At 52.3% G+C, this 17,908-nt stretch overlaps 1 protein-coding gene across 2 annotated transcripts in view; it reads right to left on the bottom strand.

The window, feature by feature from the left end:
- Positions 1-17,192, bottom strand: part of KIRREL3 (kirre like nephrin family adhesion molecule 3) — a 582,189-nt gene extending 564,997 nt beyond the window's left edge. For both annotated transcript variants that reach the window (XM_012772310.3, XM_012772311.3), the window contains exon 1: positions 16,804-17,192. In XM_012772310.3, the coding sequence (XP_012627764.1) occupies positions 16,804-16,858 (55 nt within the window). In that variant the 5' untranslated portion in view covers positions 16,859-17,192. The remainder of the gene's footprint in view (positions 1-16,803) is intronic.
- Positions 17,193-17,908: the final 716 nt, after the last annotated feature.

Below are 17,908 nucleotides of genomic sequence, written 5' to 3'. Positions count from 1 at the left end.
AATTCTCCTGACAACCCCCAGTGAGCAAGCTTGCGTGGCCTCACCCTTCTCTTCCCCTAGGACGCCACCCAGCGTCTTGCCGGGCAAGGAGCCGGAGGATGCTGGGCAGATCTCTGCTGACCTTGGGCACAGCTCAACACAGCGGTCACATCGAGCCCTCACCTCTGAACAGTGCCCTTCACAGAGTTTCTGAGCACTCCCCAAAAGCATTCTCTCTGGAGATTCATACCAACTTTGTGCGGCAAGTAGGAGACTCTCTGATTCCCTTTTACATACGAGGGCCACACACAGAGCCATGCACCAGGACGTGACACAGCCAGTGGCCTCCTGGTCTGGTCTAGGGCTTGTGGAACAGGTGTGGAGGGTGAGGACTTGTGGTGGGTGGTCTGGGCCTTCAGGCTCCACCCGGCCTGACAATGCGGTGGACGGACGCTTCGCGGCAGTGTGCGAGGGCCACAGTGAGCGGGCGCCACAGTGAGAGGGCGCCACAGTGAGAGGGAGCCACAGTGTGCGAGGCCACAGTGAGAGGGCGCCCTAGGAGAAGCTTCCAGACCCTCTTACGTGCCACTGCCGGGCTCTGTTAAGTCCTCACTATAATGCAGCTACTGTGTTCTCCTTAGCATGCCTCACAAAAGACAGCCCAGGTCAAGAGCAGTTTATCTTCCAGCCCTAAGTCAAGACCCTTGTGTGCAGTTGAAACCAGCCGTTGCTGCTCTGCCAGGATCCGCACCCAAGCCCCACACGAGCTACGCTCCTGCCTCTCAGTGAGGCCGCCCCGGCTGTGCTCTGCGCACAGGGGCACCACGGGCCTCCTCTGCAGTGCCCTCTCGTGCCCACTCCCTGGGCAGGAGCCCCGAGGAGACGGGCACGGCAGGGAAGAACCTGGGCTTGGACATGGAACTCCTGGTTTCCATTTTAACTTTTACACTCACGACCTGGGTGACCTTACAGAGGCCACTTAGCATAACTTGGTCGCATTTTCCTTATTTTTTAAAGCAAGTATGAGTGTAGATTCAGAAAGGAAGACCGTGCTAACGTGGCAGTGCTCTGGACCCGGCAGGGTGCTATACAAGTGCATGGAGGGACTGGCTGTCATGCCCTTTCCCCAGGGAGTGCTTGGCCTCCCAGGTGCTCCCGGCACTAACAACAACAAACAGAGCACATCCCCCATAAAGCTCAGCGGGGCTGGGAGTGGGAAGGCAGCAGCTCTCCACAGTCGATGGCACGCTGTGCTCTCTGCCTGTCTGAGACACACCGGCTGTGGGTGGACCAGGGACAGGCAGAGGTCAGCAGGGCCCAGCCCAGCCTTCCAGAGGCTCATGGCCTAGAAGGGAAGGCAGACAGGACAGGAGCCACTTGGATGCACTGTGACAAGCAGCACAGGGGTTTCCGCAGAGGGCTGAGGAAGGAGGGGGAAAGGGCATGCACGTTAGCATGTGTGTGGGGGGGAAACTTCCACCATAAGGCAAAGGGAGCTGAGTCTTTAGGGTATAAGTTAACGAGACCAACATGGTGTGAGGGGACAGCACCCCAGGAGGGCACAGGGAGGGGTGTCAGTGCACATTCACTTGGCTGGGCACTGGGGCGCTATCAATGGAACATGCACCCAGGCAGAAGAAGGGGCCTCTGTGCCTCCACATCCGGCGACGTGGCCGTCTTTGCTGCTGCGTGACTGAAGGTTTCACTGATGAACAGAAACTTCACGATCTTCCTGTGCACAAGGAGCGAGCCTTCCTGGTCCGGTCTGGGATGGGGAGAGTTAAAGCTGTTATTTTTGAGCCCTATATGGTCTTGCAATCTCCTGAAGAATAAACTGTCTGCCTCCCACACATCAGTTTAGTTTACTCCATCTGTCCCTGTCTCTCTGTCCCTCCTCCCTGGCCCGCACAACTCACCACTGGACCCCCCTTCCTTTGCCACACTGCCCTGCTCAGACATCCGGGAACACGCACAGGTGTGCACAGCAGCCGTGGAGGGGCGAGGCCCCCTCCCTCCTCGAGCTGCTGGGTGCTGGGCTCAGCAGCCTGTGCGTTTGGGCTCCCTTTGCTGATGTGGGCTGAGGAAAGGCCCGGAGGCCTAGTGATGAGAACGTTTTTTTATGAATTGAAAAATAAAATGACATTAAGCAGCTAGCGATCCCAGCTCCCCATGAAGTGAATATCAATGTCTGCAGTTGTACTGACCTTGAAGATTTTAAAAAAAATCATTAAGAATTCTCAAGATGCATTATTGTATACATTCTGAATCTCTTCACTATACAAAGCAGAAAATCTATCCTTCATGGACACAAGCATCTCTGGGGTGCAGCGTCAACTTTAAAATAAACTTTCTAAAATGCAGATGGCAGAAGATCCACAGCTGTTAACAGCTACATTCCTCCCTGTCCACGTAGACTGTCACACCACTGCCTTGGCCCACTGAGGCAGCTTGGGGCTGACAGGCATCCCGAGAGGGAGGGCACCTGATGTCTTCCCAGCTCAAGGACGACGATGACATCATGACAAACTGGCAAAACTCCCGTGTTCCACACTGTATGTGTGACCGTATCTTAAGCCTGGTTTCCTATGCTCAGGCCTGACTGCAGCCCCTGCCTCGCTCACTGTGCACAGCCCATCCCACCACACTGTGACATGGGGCCACCGAGCAGCTCCCACGAGTCACCTTAGCTCCTCTGGCTAGAAACTACTCTCAAGCACCTTGCAGACGCAGCACAAGCAGTGCTCGCACGGGAGCGGGGCTGAGGGGACAGGGCGGCAGGTGAGAGCAGGTGCTGTGCCGAAGCTCGGCGTGCCGGGACCAGCTGTGGTGCATCTTAACACAAGCTGCCACGTCAAAGCACCAGTTTCTGATTTAGAAGGTCTGGGCTAGAGCCCTCCAAACTTGCTTTTCTGACAATTTCCAAAGTGACGCTGATCTGCAGACCACACTTGGAGAACCTGGAGAACCTCTGTGATAGAGAATCCAAGAACTCAAACAACAGTGCACCATATTAAGGCCCTAATACTGCCTTGCTATATGAAGCAACTACCTGTCAGGAACACGAGAGTCCGTGCCTAGATGTAGGGGGATATACTGACCCACTAAGATTCCTTTCCCACTATAATTATGAATGAGCAAACCTAGTAGATTCTACAAAAGGCTAAAGTCAACAACAAGACTAAGACAATTTACTTTGAAAAGTACAACAGTATGTATATTTTTAAACATTTTCTGGCACAAATTCAGTGATATGGATCTCAGAATATCTGTTGATAATAAGAAAGAAACATATATTTCCCAGTATTTTAGCAGGAAAACAGGGGCGGGAAGTATTAAGTTTTTCTGGATAGTATTTCTTGATTCTGACCAGCTCTATCATTCAGTTGCTTCCACCTATAAAGTGTGGATTTCTATCTGAATAGCTCAGTCCTAGTTTGATGAAGAGAAAACCCAAAGTAAAGTCATGCCCAGAGAAAGGGGCATCGTGCGCCTGTGGAGTGCTGGCAACAGCTGAGCACGCACTGCCAACATGATCCACATGCTCCACTACAGGGCCGGGGCTGCCGAATAAAAGCAGGCATTTGACATCTCCCATGCAGAGATCTATCTGCCTTGCATTCCTCCTCTGTATTCCTCTGATTCAATCTAAAGGAGCTTTGAAAACTTCAAAGAACTTTCATGTTTTGCTAGTTTATCTTAAGTATCTATCTTATACCAATATTATGATTTTAAGCATGGCTTAGACAGATACATGCCATCTTCCAAAATGATGTCTGACATAAGGTGAGTTGCACCTGCTGAAGCCAATGGGTTGAGAACCGTATGCTGAAGGGTTCTTAGACTCTCCTACGTTCTATGAGTTTTTATATTTCTCCCTAATGACTATTATTAATCATTTCAGAACCATGTAGTCTCCTGGCATTTTTACTATTCTAGGATTGAAAAAAGGAGGGGTTTGATGTCCTGGAATGCCTTGTTGTTCCAGCACAGAGCTACCACCAGGCTAACCTCTCCCTAAGCAGAGTGGAGTTTAATTTTTTAAAAAATTCACTGAAGGGAACATAGGTGGGGATGGATTCTTGTTAAGAAATCAGCATTTGGCTTTCAAAATGTTAAGCTGAACTGGAACTGGGCCGTTGAGGGAAAGAGCAGCAGCTAGCAATGTAGGAAAGTTTCTCAAATTCTTACACTGCTTTTGTATTGGGGGAGAGGTTTTCTTCCATTTTTATCAGCTCTTCTTCCCAAACCCTACAAGCTGTCAAGGAAAAGAACCATAGACCAGGGCAGGAGTTTCTGTGACTTCCTGATAGTCACACAGTTGTCAAGGCACGAGTAAGACTAGAATTCTTCCTGAAAGAACTGGCAGCAGGGGCTTTGGCATCTGTACATGAGTACCTGATTGGCAGTTCTGTCCCTTACTGGTCCTACGACCTTCAGGCAAGTTACAGAATCTGCCCGAGCCTCAGCAGTTTTCATCAGCAAATGGGTACAGCAATCCCTGCTTTAGTCAGTTGCTCTGGGATTGAATAAGGGAGTGCACACAAAGTTCAGCAAAAGGCCCGTGGGCCGCAGTAACGTCTTCCCATGGCTGGTCCTAATGCAGCCATCACAGACTGCCGTGGCAGAGAGAGAAACGTGATAAGGCCAGCGTACTGAGACCATTACAGGTTTTGATTTTTTTTTCTCACCACCCCTCTCCCTCTCCAGTTCAGCTTTCTATGAAGGGATCCCAAAACACTAATGAAGGTCTGGGTACAAGGAGAGATGGGGACAAATCAAGGGGCCAGGAGGGCAACAGGGCAGAGGTCACATATCTTGCTGGTATAACATCGTTTAATTTGGGGAGGAGCTCAGTCCCTATCATATTTAGCAAATTCTTTAAACTATGCACTCCACTTTTCCTCTTTGACCCCTGTAGCATCAAAACTACAGGTTAAAATAGGTTTTGCAAAACTTATGCAAAAAGTTTTCTCCTCTGACTTGAGATGCTAGAGAAGTCAGCTGCTATTTGCCAGGAGAACTACCAGTAATCCTGCCTTCTCCAAACTCCATCGTCCTCCCACAAGCTGGGCAGGTGGCAGCTTGCTCCAGAGAAAGCAGGAAGGGACACCCATGGCGAGTGGGGTGAAGGAAGCTACTCAGGTTTGAGCAAACCTTATGGAATATTCCATTGGCAACCAAAATCCGATGAGAGAGGTCAGACAATGACTTCAGGTCACAGCAACGGCCACTCAGGCCACACGGACAAGGCCCCGGGGCTCAAGATACCAATGGTGTCCTCACCCTTCCTTCTCCTCCTTCCCCTCTCCGCTTACACTGCGCCTGGATCAACTCTGGCGTCAGATGCCCTCACTCCTAACTCTCAGGAAGGAAAAACGCCGGCGCCACGCCCCGGGGATACCTGCAGCCGCAGGCGAGGAGGAGGCCTTTCCCGCCGCGCTCACGGCGCCGGACAGTAGAGACTGTCCCCGAGGGAGGGAGCGAGCGAGCGGCACCGCGCCGCCTGCCCGGGTCAGGAATAGCGAGCCCCGTTTTGGCATCTCTTTCGCTTTCGGCTGGGCGAGGGCGAGGCCTAGGCGGCCGCAGCCCGCCCAAAGGTGAGCGAGGCACGGGCCTGGGGGCCGCGGTTGGGGGCGGCGCCCCCGGGGTCCTCAGCCCTCCTCCGCCAGCGGACCCTGCCCAGGGGCTGCCGCCCCGCCCGCCTGACCCCCAGGCCAGGGGACCCGCCGCCCCCCCCACCTGACCCCCAGGCCAGGGGACCCGCCGCCCCCCCCACCTGACCCCCAGGCCAGGGGACCCGCCGCCCCCCCCACCTGACCCCCAGGCCAGGGGTCCCGCCGCCCCCCCCACCTGACCCCCAGGCCAGGGGTCCCGCCGCCCCGCCCGCCTGACCCCCAGGCCAGGGGACCCGCCGCCCCACCACCTAACCCCCAGGCCAGGGGACCCGCCGCCCCCCCCACCTGACCCCCAGGCCAGGGGACCCGCCGCCCCCCCCACCTGACCCCCAGGCCAGGGGTCCCGCCGCCCCCCCACCTGACCCCCAGGCCAGGGGTCCCGCCGCCCCGCCCGCCTGACCCCCAGGCCAGGGGACCCGCCGCCCCACCACCTAACCCCCAGGCCAGGGGACCCGCCGCCCCCCCCACCTGACCCCCAGGCCAGGGGTCCCGCCGCCCCGCCCCGCCTGACCCCCAGGCCAGGGGTCCCGCCTCCACCCCCCCCACCTGACCCTCAGGCCAGGGGTCCCGCCGCCACCCCCCCCCCGCCTGACCCCCAGGCCAGGGGACCCGCCCCCCCACCCCCAGGTCAGGGGACCCGCCCCCCCCCGCCTGACCCCCAGGCCAGGGGACCCGCCGCCCCCCCCACCTGACCCTCAGGCCAGGGGTCCCGCCGCCCCGCCCCCCCCACCTGAACCCCAGGCCAGGGGACCCGCCGCCCCCCCCACCCCCAGGCCAGGGGACCCGCCGCCCGCCCCCCCACCTGACCCCCAGGCCAGGGGACCCGCCGCCCCCCCCCGCCTGACCCCCAGGCCAGGGGTCCCGCCGCCCCGCCTCCCCCACCTGAACCCCAGGCCAGGGGACCCGCCGCCCTGCCGCCGGCATGCTAAGGGCTCTGCGAGCGCCGCTGCTGCCACCGCCAGGCCTGTCTGGGAACTGTAGGCTCCTGTCCTGCCAGAGAAGGGTCAGGGCCTCCCGCCCTCCGCAGGTGCCCTCCTTCAGGTGCAGCGAGGCCAGCTCCCTGAAGGCGTGGAAGCTCCTGTAAGCGTGGGGTGGATGCCAAAGTCCTCCACAAGACGCAGAGAAAGGCAGGGCCCTAGGACAGAGGGCACACAGCCACTGCGGGATTAACTGGGGTTTTTCCTCCCTTGCCACAAGGGCTGGGAGCCAGGGAAGGATGGCAGGCGATCTCTATGTGGCACCTCAAGAACACTCTGAGCTTCCGTCACCTGAACACTGGCACTAAGAACAGGCCGGCTCCAGTGTTACTCTGAAGCTGTCGTTGCTCCCAGCATCGCCAAGGGTGACAGGTGGCCTGTCACACCGCACCACAGCAGAGGCACCTGTGACATTTGCAGGTGACTGACACAAATGGGCATGGACACGCACTAAGGAACAGAAGGACACGATGGTTCCTGGTGAAGCTGAGCAGTGGCTGTCTTGCCAGAGGACGTTTCTCTTGGCAGCATCCCTGGTGCCCCAATGGGCATTTGAGGCCTTCCAGAGCGGAGGAGCTTCGCACGGGGCGGGAGCACACTTCACACAGTCCGGTTCCTGCTCTGCCTCCCGCGAGGGCCCTGCCAGCCTTCCGCACGTGCGGCACAAGCACGGCTTTCATCTCCTTTCACTGTTCCTCGCGTTTCATTGGGTACTGCAACATTTACTTACAGCCGTCCATGTGCCCGACAGCGCTGGGCCAGGGGTGATAAAAGATGTGAATATTTCAATCAACCAATTAAGAGAAGAAAAGACCCTCCCTTGCTTCCTTGTTTTCTTATTTTTTGTCAGAACAGCCACAAAAGGAGCTACTTAGGTAGCATCTCCTACATTACTGCTCGAAAGCCTGGCCTGCCATTTCCCCGGCCAGCATGGCCCGCAGACCTTGTACCCTCTAGAGCAGGCGTCCTCAAACTACGGCCCCACACCCACACGCGGGTGTTTTTGCCGTTTTTTTTAAATTTCAAAATAAGATATGTGCAGCATAGGAATTTGTTCATAGTTTTTTTAAAACTATAGTCCGGCCCTCCAATGGTCTGAGGGACAGTGAACTGGCCCCTGTTTAAAAAGTCTGAGGAGCCCTGCTCTAGCTAGAGCTGAACGCCAGAAGATGAAGGAACAATCTCAGAGTCTAGAATCAAAAGGGCATACAGCTGCAATGCTAGGCTGCTGTTCAAATGTCAGTTCTAGGACTCGGCTCCCTGATTTTCACAGGAAACCCCTAAAATCTTTCTCTATGTCTAGACACTGAGGATTCCCACACATTATAATAGGATTTGTCTTATACCACAGCTTATACCTCATGCATTTTTGGTGGTGATCTGGAGCAGCTGGATCTACCAGCACCTGAGGAGCATCAAGGCACATGCAAAAGTAAGCCCTACTGAGAGTGACTTTGGTCATTCCCATTTGGCAACCTCTCTGGGGTGCGACAGCAATAATACCACATCTCATTGCCATGGGTGATAACGTGAGGTAGTGCTTGTGAAAGCCACTCTGCAACCGGTGAAGCTTTATACAAATGCTAATTATCACCACAGCCACCATGGTAAGAACACAATTATTGTCACGATTACTATCAAGATCAACAACCAAAAGAATCTGCCAGGCACCTACAAGAAAATGTGCTAGCAAAGAGATCTATAACATACCATCTACCCTCTATAAATGCATCATCCAAAATAAATAGATTGTTGCTAAGAGATAATATTCAGGGAATCTTAAAGTTGGAGGGATTTTAGACGTCATCTAGTCTACTCTCAAACCCATTCCTTAGGAATTGACTCCTACAATCCTGATGGCCCAAATGAGACTTATATATCCAGTCTTGGAAATGACACTGTTTTCCTGCAGAACAATTGAGGTTTTTGCTTCACCACCAAGCTTGTCCTGCCAGCCCCCACCAATTCCTGAGAAGAACAGGCCAAAGTGTGGAACACATGGTAGCTCTGATGGCATTCTCTACTCTTCAGTGAAAGGTTACCCAGTGCTGAAGACTTATAAGAACATTTCTAACACCTTCTGAGTAGAATCATTTAACCTATAACCCTGGTTTCCCCAAAGCCAGTAACTCTTAGGAACAAGAAAGATATCATCAGCAAAATGTCCCTATCCCCATTCTCCCCTTCCGGCTTACCACTCATCCTCAATGTCAGGCAGCCTCCAACTCTGACTGCCTTCAAGGGGCCCCAGAAACTGGCAGATCCCACTCCTCCATGCACCTCACCTGCCTGCAGCCCAGTGTGTGGTCAGCAAGCCTGTTTCTGCGCACTGTATTCTCTCCCACGCTCTTTAGCAAGCACATCGCTCTTTAGCATTCACTAACTTCCATCCTTCCTTGCATCCCCTCTGGAATGTAGACCAACCATTAAGGTCAGTTGCCCCACAACTTATTCTCTTGCTCACTTTCCCACCCCTTTATACAACAACTATGAGGGAAGATGAGCTGGAAAGAGTGAGTCTATTTCCATTCAGTTCTATATATTTTTAGCCCCATGTGAAACACAAGCACTACCAAGAGGTAAAAATAACATGTTGATCCCTCAACCCATGATACAGAGAGGAACATGCCCACAGGCTGATAACAATGTTTTTAAAGTGTTAATTCTGTCAATCCATCCTCAAGAGATTTATCATGGTACTCATGACTGCTTGCAACCTTACCCTCCCCTTCCCAAGCTGCTTCCCTCTCTTCCTGACACTTTCTAGCCACTCACACTACCTGTTGCTTCTGAGCATGTCGTATTCTGTTCTGCCTCCCTGCTTTTGCACACACTGTAGGGTAAACCTGGAGCACTCTCTATATGCTTCATCTGGAAAACACTCAGGCAGCCTTAAACATCAAGCACAAATGTCACCCCTCCCATGCAGCCTTTTCTGATGCCCTTGGCTAATACAGCTGTTCTCTGAACCCATCATCTTGTAATGTTAGTTGAAGTGTCCCCAAGCAGACTGAGAGCTCTGGGGCAGAAATATGGTCTTCATCATCTTTGCATCCAAAGCCCCTGCACTGTGCCCACCACAGGGGAGGCCCACAGTGAGTGCTGGCTGTTTGGCCAAGGGTTGAGCTTTGGTGTCATAAGATGCTATTTGATCACAAAAGAAGGAGTAGTAACTAGCCCACTGAGACACCAAACTACATGGAGCCCCTGGGGAAAAAGAGTGTGGAATAGTGACAGTGATGTTTGTTTGTCATTGCTGAAACTCTTGGCATTAGATATCAAATTCCAGTCTTCGAGGCACAGGTTAAGAAGAATCTGAACTTACAACAACCATCCAGTGAATACAGGCCAAGTGAGCAGACCATCTAGATAATTCAGCCTGATATGCCACATTCTTTCTAATACTGACACATGTAGGCCATTGCAATTTTTGTCTCAATTATCTGAAAAATGGCCTCAGGTAAATCTATTTTGCTTTGCCTATGAGGATATGAGTGCCAGCCAGAGATGAGGGTGAAAACATACCTCTCATTTTGGGAAAGTGGCTGGTTTGCTCTAAGTTCTAGAGACATCACTGGGCTTTAGCAATAAGCAGGGTGTGTGTGGGTGTGTGTGTATATGTGTGTATGGGGGGAGGGTCAAGAGGGCATGGTGAGGTTTCTAGGTGTCAAGAAAAACCTTCTCAGGGAAGTCTGGGCATTCCTTTGCTGCTGTTTTCAGGGAGGAGGGGGATGGCTCTCCCTCCCCAGGATATCTCTGATGGAGCAGGGGTCACCCAGGCCAACCACTATTTCCATGACTTTAACATGTTACCAAGTGTATCCAGGGAAAGCTGACATTTATTTAATGCTCATGGTGGTGTTGACTGTGTACTCACCGAGACGCTGTGTGCTTACGGAAGACAAATGTTTCCAAGCAGCGTATGCTAAATTGCACTGATATAAAGGAAACACTTATCCAATATTGACATTTACTGACTTCTAGAAGTATACAGCCAGAACACTCATTTTTATCATTGAGAGAGGAGGAAATAAAAGCCTAATGGTGAATCCCCAGCTCCTTCAGGGGATGAGGGGTTGAAAGTGAATGAAAGTTAGTGTTAAATAAGGAGAGGGTCAGGGCAAGGCCCCAGCCCTCTTCCAACCCTTAGCTGTGCGGCGTAGTGTGCTTCGGAGGGAGGGTGAGAGGCTGAGGCTCATCGGCGCCTAACAACAAAGCGGTGGCAGCTGGAGGGACGCAGCGTTTCTCGCTGGACTGTGGGAAAGCGTTCCAGTGATGTATAAGGTACCTATATTCTTTTTTTTTTTTTTTTTTTGAGACAGGATTTCACTCTGTCACCCAGGCTAGAGTGCAGTGGTGTCATCATAGCTCACAGCATCCTCAAACCTGGGCTCAAGCCATCCTCCTGCCTCAGCCTCCTGAGTAGCTGGGACTACAGGTGCACACCACCACACACAGCTAATTTTTCTATCTTTTAGAGAGACAGGGTCTTGAACTCCTGGCCTCAAGTGATCCTCCTGCCTTGGCCTCCCAAAGTGCCAGGATTACAGGCGCAAGCCACTGTGCCCAGCAAGGTATCTATATTCTAACTTGATGTACACACCTAACTGGGTAAATTCTGGCTTTCCCCTTAGGAGAGGACAATGGTATGCAATGGCATATGGAACGGTACTGAGTCTCCATGCAGCTGATCCTCCCATCATTCTCCTAAGTGGAAACGAAATCCCACTCCATTGGAATAAGGGCGAAGCTACTCCAGCGTGGGCACGGGCTGCTCTGCTCTTACTCCCTCTGCACAGCTGCGATGGGATGTGAACCCCAGGGGAACAGACAGCCCCCGGCAGCAGCTCCAGCCGAGCCCCACCCATCAATGCTGGGGTGTCGCTGGCCTGGTGAGGACTGAGGCTCGCACCACTCTGCTGCAAGAACCACTATGAAAGGCGGGTCACTGCGGCGGTGAGGGTTCCAGTGTGCCTCCTAGCACACTCACCACCTCACTGCCTTCCTCTAGGGGCAGTTAGAATATCCCTCTTCCCAGGCGCAGGGTGAGCTTCCGTGTCTTGACTGACCCTGATAAAGAATCCTGGACTGGTTGTCACCTAAAAGTCATCTTGACATCTTACAAAGATAAGGACTGAAAAATATACCTGAAAAATATACCTATAGCTGAAAAACAGACCTGTGCCCTCCTTGCCCCACCCCCGTCCGTACCATACCCTGCAGCCGGCACTGGTGGCTCTCCACCCCACTCTCCCATTACAGGCACTTTTCTCTTCCTCATGCATGTTTCCAAAACAGTTTATCTTTTTATCTCCTCAGAAGAAAAGTACTCTGCAAATCAGAGGTATCATTAGTATTGTTATTATTTTGCTATTGAAATCTCTTGAATTCACTCTGGATTATTTCATATGCTTTTTGGGTCTGCAATATAATGCTGCCTAAGTCACCCCCACTGGGCTGAACAAAAAAGAAAAATTGCATCTTTGGGGCCCAATCTCCTGCTCCACCCCATCTCCTGCTGGCTCTGGCTTCCACCAACACAGGCCCACGCCAGGCAGGGCTGGTGCCATGCCTAGCTCACTGCTGTGTGTTCCAAGCCGGATGTGTCTCTGTGTTCCCAAGTGGTGCCCATCATACCCTCTCAGAGCAGTGGGAAGGTCTTGACCCCACCCCGCATCCCTCCACTCCCCGGGGAGCTTCTTTTCCATCCTCAATAGATCTGGCTGGCAACTGAGGACTCCCTACTGAGCAGCAGACACTGCAACCACCCGGTACCCAACACGCACGTCCCAGTCCCCCACTGAGAAGATCTGTTAAAGAAGTGGTCCCACACCCTTGGCAGCTGTGCACTGGCCTTCTGGGACAAAAGAACTGATTTTTCTTCCTCTAGACAAGACGTCATACCACTTAGCGTGCTGGTAGGAGGGAGAATCACACTTATTACTTGCCTTGTCTTTTGTTATGTGACATTTCTGGGCAAGGGTCAATGTTTCCAAAGTTGCTGTTCACTCCTGATTTCCTTTCTGGGTGCCTCCTCTTCCTGTCCCCCAGTGATCCCTCATTGTTTACGCCTTTTCTGCTGTGCTCTTCTCTTCTGACTCCTCCACTCCCCACCCCAAGGGAGCTCCTTGCAAGCGAAGCCTTTGCAGTGGCTCCCTCCTTTCCACGCTGCTTGTCATCTCCAGGGCCCTTCACCCTGGCCAGCTCCCTCCACCCACTGTTTACTTCTGGCTGCTAGACAACTCATCCATTCCCTGGGAGATTCAGGCCATCATGACCCCCTGCCCTCTGACAGCCTCCTGAGAGCCCCTTTTGGTATTTCTTACCAGTCAGGAGAGCAAGAGAGCTGCCTAGGTTCCTCCCAACAGAGAGATAGCACCTTGAATTAATCCTTAGGTCCGGGATGTCATTAACAGGCAAATGCACTTTTCACTTTCACCCAACACCTTCAGAGCAGCACGGCACACATGCAAAGCCAACAGAGATCTGGGTTCAGCAGAGTTAGTACTCCCAAACCACAAAGTCACTAGGCAGGACAGGATGCTCTGGGAATGCGAGAGCAAGGTGTCAGAGAGTAGGGAAGAAAACACCTTTCTTAAGAGCATCTGAAGTAGAAGGCACCACGTTTGCACCTCTGCACCTTCCCCAACTGCCTCAGAACTGGAGATGTGATGGAAGGCAGGAGTCATCAGTCCTGCCAAGGCATCATTCCCTCAAAGCTACCTAAGATGTGCATGTGCAGGCTGGATGAGATGGGATGTGAAGATTAAGAAGGGTATGGGAGGAAATAGTTGTGGGTGAACTGAAATGATAGAGAGAAAAAAATATAGCAAGTTCTAAGTTTATGGATGACAAGAGAATCAATTCTTTTTCACCCAGGAGCAGAAGATGCCTTTTCTCTGCAGGAGGCAAATTGTGCTGTGACATTATCCCTCTCTGCACAAAGCACGGCCATGCTGACAGCTGGGGAAGAGGCATCCCCAGCAAGAGAGACCCACAAACGGCACACATGGCAGCTCTCCATCCTCTTGTTGGGAGCCAGTCCAGGGACACTGGCAGGGTAGAAATGGAGGAATATCATTTAGCCTTTCTACTGCCACCTTAGGAAAGACAAAGAAATATTTGATCTCAATCTACATGAAAAGCCCAAACTTTAAAAGAATAGGGACACAGCACATTACTGACATTAATTATACACTAATTTCTTCTCTTTCTCTAAAGGGTTATGAAAAAAAAAAGGAAAGGTGACTAGGCCAGGGTGGCCCACACCTATAATCCTAGCACTTAGGGAGACCAAGGCGAGAGGATTGCCTGAGCCCAGGGATTTGAGACCAGTCTGAGCAATATGGTGAGACCCCATCTATACAAAAAAAAAAAAAGGAAAGATGAATAAATATTTGACAAATTAGGAGCAAAAGGATGGTGGAAATGAACTTGAAGAGTTTACCTGCATTTTTTGCTATTGAAGTCTCCAGAGCACCATTTGGAGCACACCCTCTACATGGGCACTAAGACCCTGGGAGCAGGGAGCTTGGGAATAGTGTTCCCAGAAATTCCAAAATGACATGCAGATTCCCACTGTGAGGGATGTTGGGCAGCAGATGGCCATGTCACCGGAGTGCCAGATAAAGCCCTAAAAGAACCCTGGGGTTTGTTTTCTCTGAGCGAAAGGCCATCCCCAAGTCTCTGTGCATGGCCCTGGAACGCATCCCAAGGGTGGCAGCATGCAGGAGGCAGGGGCTGGGCCGGCGGCTCCGTGGCGGATGCCAGGCGGATCACAGCAGGTGCCCTCTAGAGCCATGTGGGCTGGAGCACTCGTGACCTGCTAGAAGTGGGTATGCTCTGCCCAATAACTGCAAGGCGTGGCACTGGGGGGTGAGGCACGGCACGTGAGCTAAGCATGTATGTGAAGGTGGTCAGACAGAATCCTCAGGGAATTCACAATGCTCAAAACAACCTCTGCATTAAAAAAAAAATTCTACGGACCAAGTCAAAAGATACCAGTATCATGTCTCAACAAAGTCTTCCGAGCATCTTCCCTCTCGACTGCCTGACCCTCAATTCCTGTAGTCAGATGCTCTCTCTTCAAGAGGCCTACGATGTCTGGCGGCGTAGGTGTTCTGACTGACTATGTCCACTTTGGTCTCACAGTCTTTCTTTAGACCTGCTTTGGAGTCCCGTGGACTAGGCGTCTACCATTTGGTAGGGTGGGCAGTGCCGGCCAAGCTCAGAGTACTCTGGAAAAACAAGGCACTATGAGTTGCATGATGCCATGGTTTCTTCCTGATGCCCTCAGGGCTAAGGGCAGATGAAACAGAGCATTTAACCTCCACAGGTAAATATTTGCAGATTCATATGAGGCAGTCAAGAAATAGCTCTGCACTAAGAAAGGAATAAGCAAAGTAGAAGATACACACTGTAATGACTCAGACAGCAGGGAGACTCAGGGAGGCACGGAGACACCTATGGGCTTCGTATGCCAATCTTGGTAAGAATCACCCATCAGGCTTCTAAAAACACAAGACCAATTACAATGAGCGCTGGTCCCCAGCACAAGGGGGGCGGGGGGGATTGGAAGATTCCCTCCTTCTCTCAGGGATTTTACATACAACTTCCTGAATGAATTGGTGAGAAGCAAAGGAGAATGGGAGTGAGTGTGTGTGTGTGTGTGTGTGTGTGCGCCCACAAGCAAGCATGCACACATCCAAGAAAGAGGGTTCTCCCACGAAATGGTAATAAAACGGAGCCTGTCTCCATACCAGTGTTCAGAGATAGTTCTTATTCATTCAGCCTGAAAACTCTGGGGAAGGCAATTTATCTTCCTGCTGCTGTAGGGAGCCCTGGTGAGAAGCGCACCACCATACGAATACATGAGTGTGTGTGTGTGTGTGTGAACACATTACCATTACACAGACATGGGCACACGCATGCGCGTACGGAGGAGCGGCCTCTCAGGTTTAATCAAGAGGGTCAAAAGCAAAGTTTGAACTGCACAGATGAGGAGCAAACCAGCAGCGACCACAGCAGCAGCGGAGGAGCTGAGGAAGGAGGCGAGGAAGGAGGCCAGGTGTTGCTCACCCTCCGCTTCTCCCTGTTAGGGGGAGAACCGGGACCCGCTGCCCGCCTGCACCCCAGCCACCACGGCAGGGCTCTGCTTTCTTGAAAACTTTTACCCTTCATTAATCAACAGATGGACATGCTGTTGTGGATTTTTCTGAGACAGCCCTGTCCCGCTAAGAAGTGTGCTGGCCAGCACAAATGCTGCCTCAGATGGCAGAGGTGGTACTGGCATTCCAAAAGAGTGGGAAGGCACTGAGATACACCTGTCCCCTTCAAACTCAATTCCACAGGTGACTTTTGATGCCTTTGGCTAAACAGGTACTCGCAATCCTGCAAATAACCCCCCCTCCCTCCTCCACCACCAGTCCCATGGCTCCCAGTGGCAGGGAGCCCAGAGGTGGCAAAGTTCTTTCCGGAGAGTCTACCCGCTTGCTTCTCTGCCCTACCAGGTTGCAGAAAGGAAACAATCAGCAGCAGGGGCGAAATGTCATTTTATACACTGAATCCAGTGCTGTGTAGGATTCAGAATTCGACCTCATTCAGGGAGCTCCATGCCGTTCAATGCAACTCTTTACAAGCTTTTCCCAACACTGCAAATGCCCCCACAGTACATTCGGTAATTGCAGCCCCTTTGGCAACCGTGCAAACCACACACATTCGCCTTTGAATACACTCATGCAAGTCAGACCTTATTCGAGCTGAATATCCACCTAAACAAAGCTCTCCTTCCCTGCCCTCTCCGTTCTCACCCTGGTCTGACAGAAAGAGGTGCCCAAAAGTTCAGAGTGGCACAGCCACAAAGACACTACCTAATTATCATACCGGGAGCATAAAGAGCTCATTTGCATTGGAGAGTTCGAGCTGGATATTGACAAGCGAGAAGAGAAAGGCATCCCCTCCCCTCCCACACCCCTTCCTTGCAAAGGCAGATAAACAGTACCATTTTGTTGTATTTGCAAAGGCGAAGAGGCAATGCCAGGGCATCTCAGCCAGGCACCCAGAGACGCATGGACCAGCCGAGTTCCTGCAAAGCCTGCCACATTCCTGCCCACAGCCCCCGCGCCCTGACAGCCCCACACTCTCTTCCAAGTCCAGAGGCGCCTCAGTCCTACCTTGGCTGAAGAGGAAGAAGCACACAAGGAGCAGGTCGAGCTGGAAAGGTCTCATTCCTCAGCGCAGGAGGGAAAGCCACGGCAACTTGGGTGTGCAGTTAGTTCCCCTTGCGCTGGCTCCCTCAGGTTCCTGCCAGCCTCCGTCCCCTGTCCGTCTCTCCGGGCAGCCGGGGTCTCCGTCTCCTGTGCCTCCGGTGTCTGCAGCTGGCCCAGACAAACCGCCTGTTTAGCCGGCTCGGGAAGCCCGGACCGTCAGCAATGCCCCCACTCCCGCTGGAAGCAGATCCATTCTCCGGCTCTTGGCATCCCAGGCACACGGCTTCCTCCGGTGGGCTCCTCCCACAGCCAGCCAGTGAGCGAGCAAGCGACGAGTGACAGAAGAGCTCCTTTCACTGAAGCTGGGGCGAGAGGAGAGGGAGGGAAACAGGTCATAATTAAAGAGGAAATACTTGGAAAAGGAGATCTATGCAAAACAGATGGGGGAAGCCTGCGTTCTTTCTTTTCCCTAAATGGGGAGAAATTCAGCTTTTGTCACCATTATTGACCAAAAAGCATCTTGAGCACAGAGCAGAGCTCCTTTTTGTCCACACGATGTAATGTTGTTAACGGGAGTGAAGTTAAGGGTGACTGTATGCGTGGTGCACATGCATGAAAACATGCATGCACTGCCTTTGCACAAGGGTCTGGAAACCGGACTGAAAGGGAACCAGGCAGAGGCAGGAGGGGAGTGCTTCTCTCCCCAGGAAGGACTTGGCCAATGTGTGCAGCAGGAGGCTTGGAGATGGAGAAGAGATAAGTATGCTTTGCATTTTTGAGACTTTTATTATTAGGTAATAAAATCTAAATGTTTGCATCTGAGTTTGCTGTGCACTGCTCCCTGAAAACAAAATGCAGGAACTAAAGGGAAACCAAGTAGGTTTGTGACACAAACCCATTTATTATTATTATGCTGGTTTGTGCCTTTCCTAACAAGGATGGGAACCAGCCTGTCTTTGCATTTGGAGCCTCTCCTCTAATGAGCGCTCCATCACTCTGCTCACACCTTTTCTACAAGAGGTGCTGTAAGTCTGATTGTGAAGGAGAGGCCAAGGTCATAGGCAACTGC

Source organism: Microcebus murinus, chromosome 4, assembly GCF_040939455.1.
Source record: "Microcebus murinus isolate Inina chromosome 4, M.murinus_Inina_mat1.0, whole genome shotgun sequence".
Lineage (NCBI taxonomy): Eukaryota > Metazoa > Chordata > Mammalia > Primates > Cheirogaleidae > Microcebus > Microcebus murinus.
This window is presented reverse-complemented; position numbering and strand designations above follow the sequence as displayed.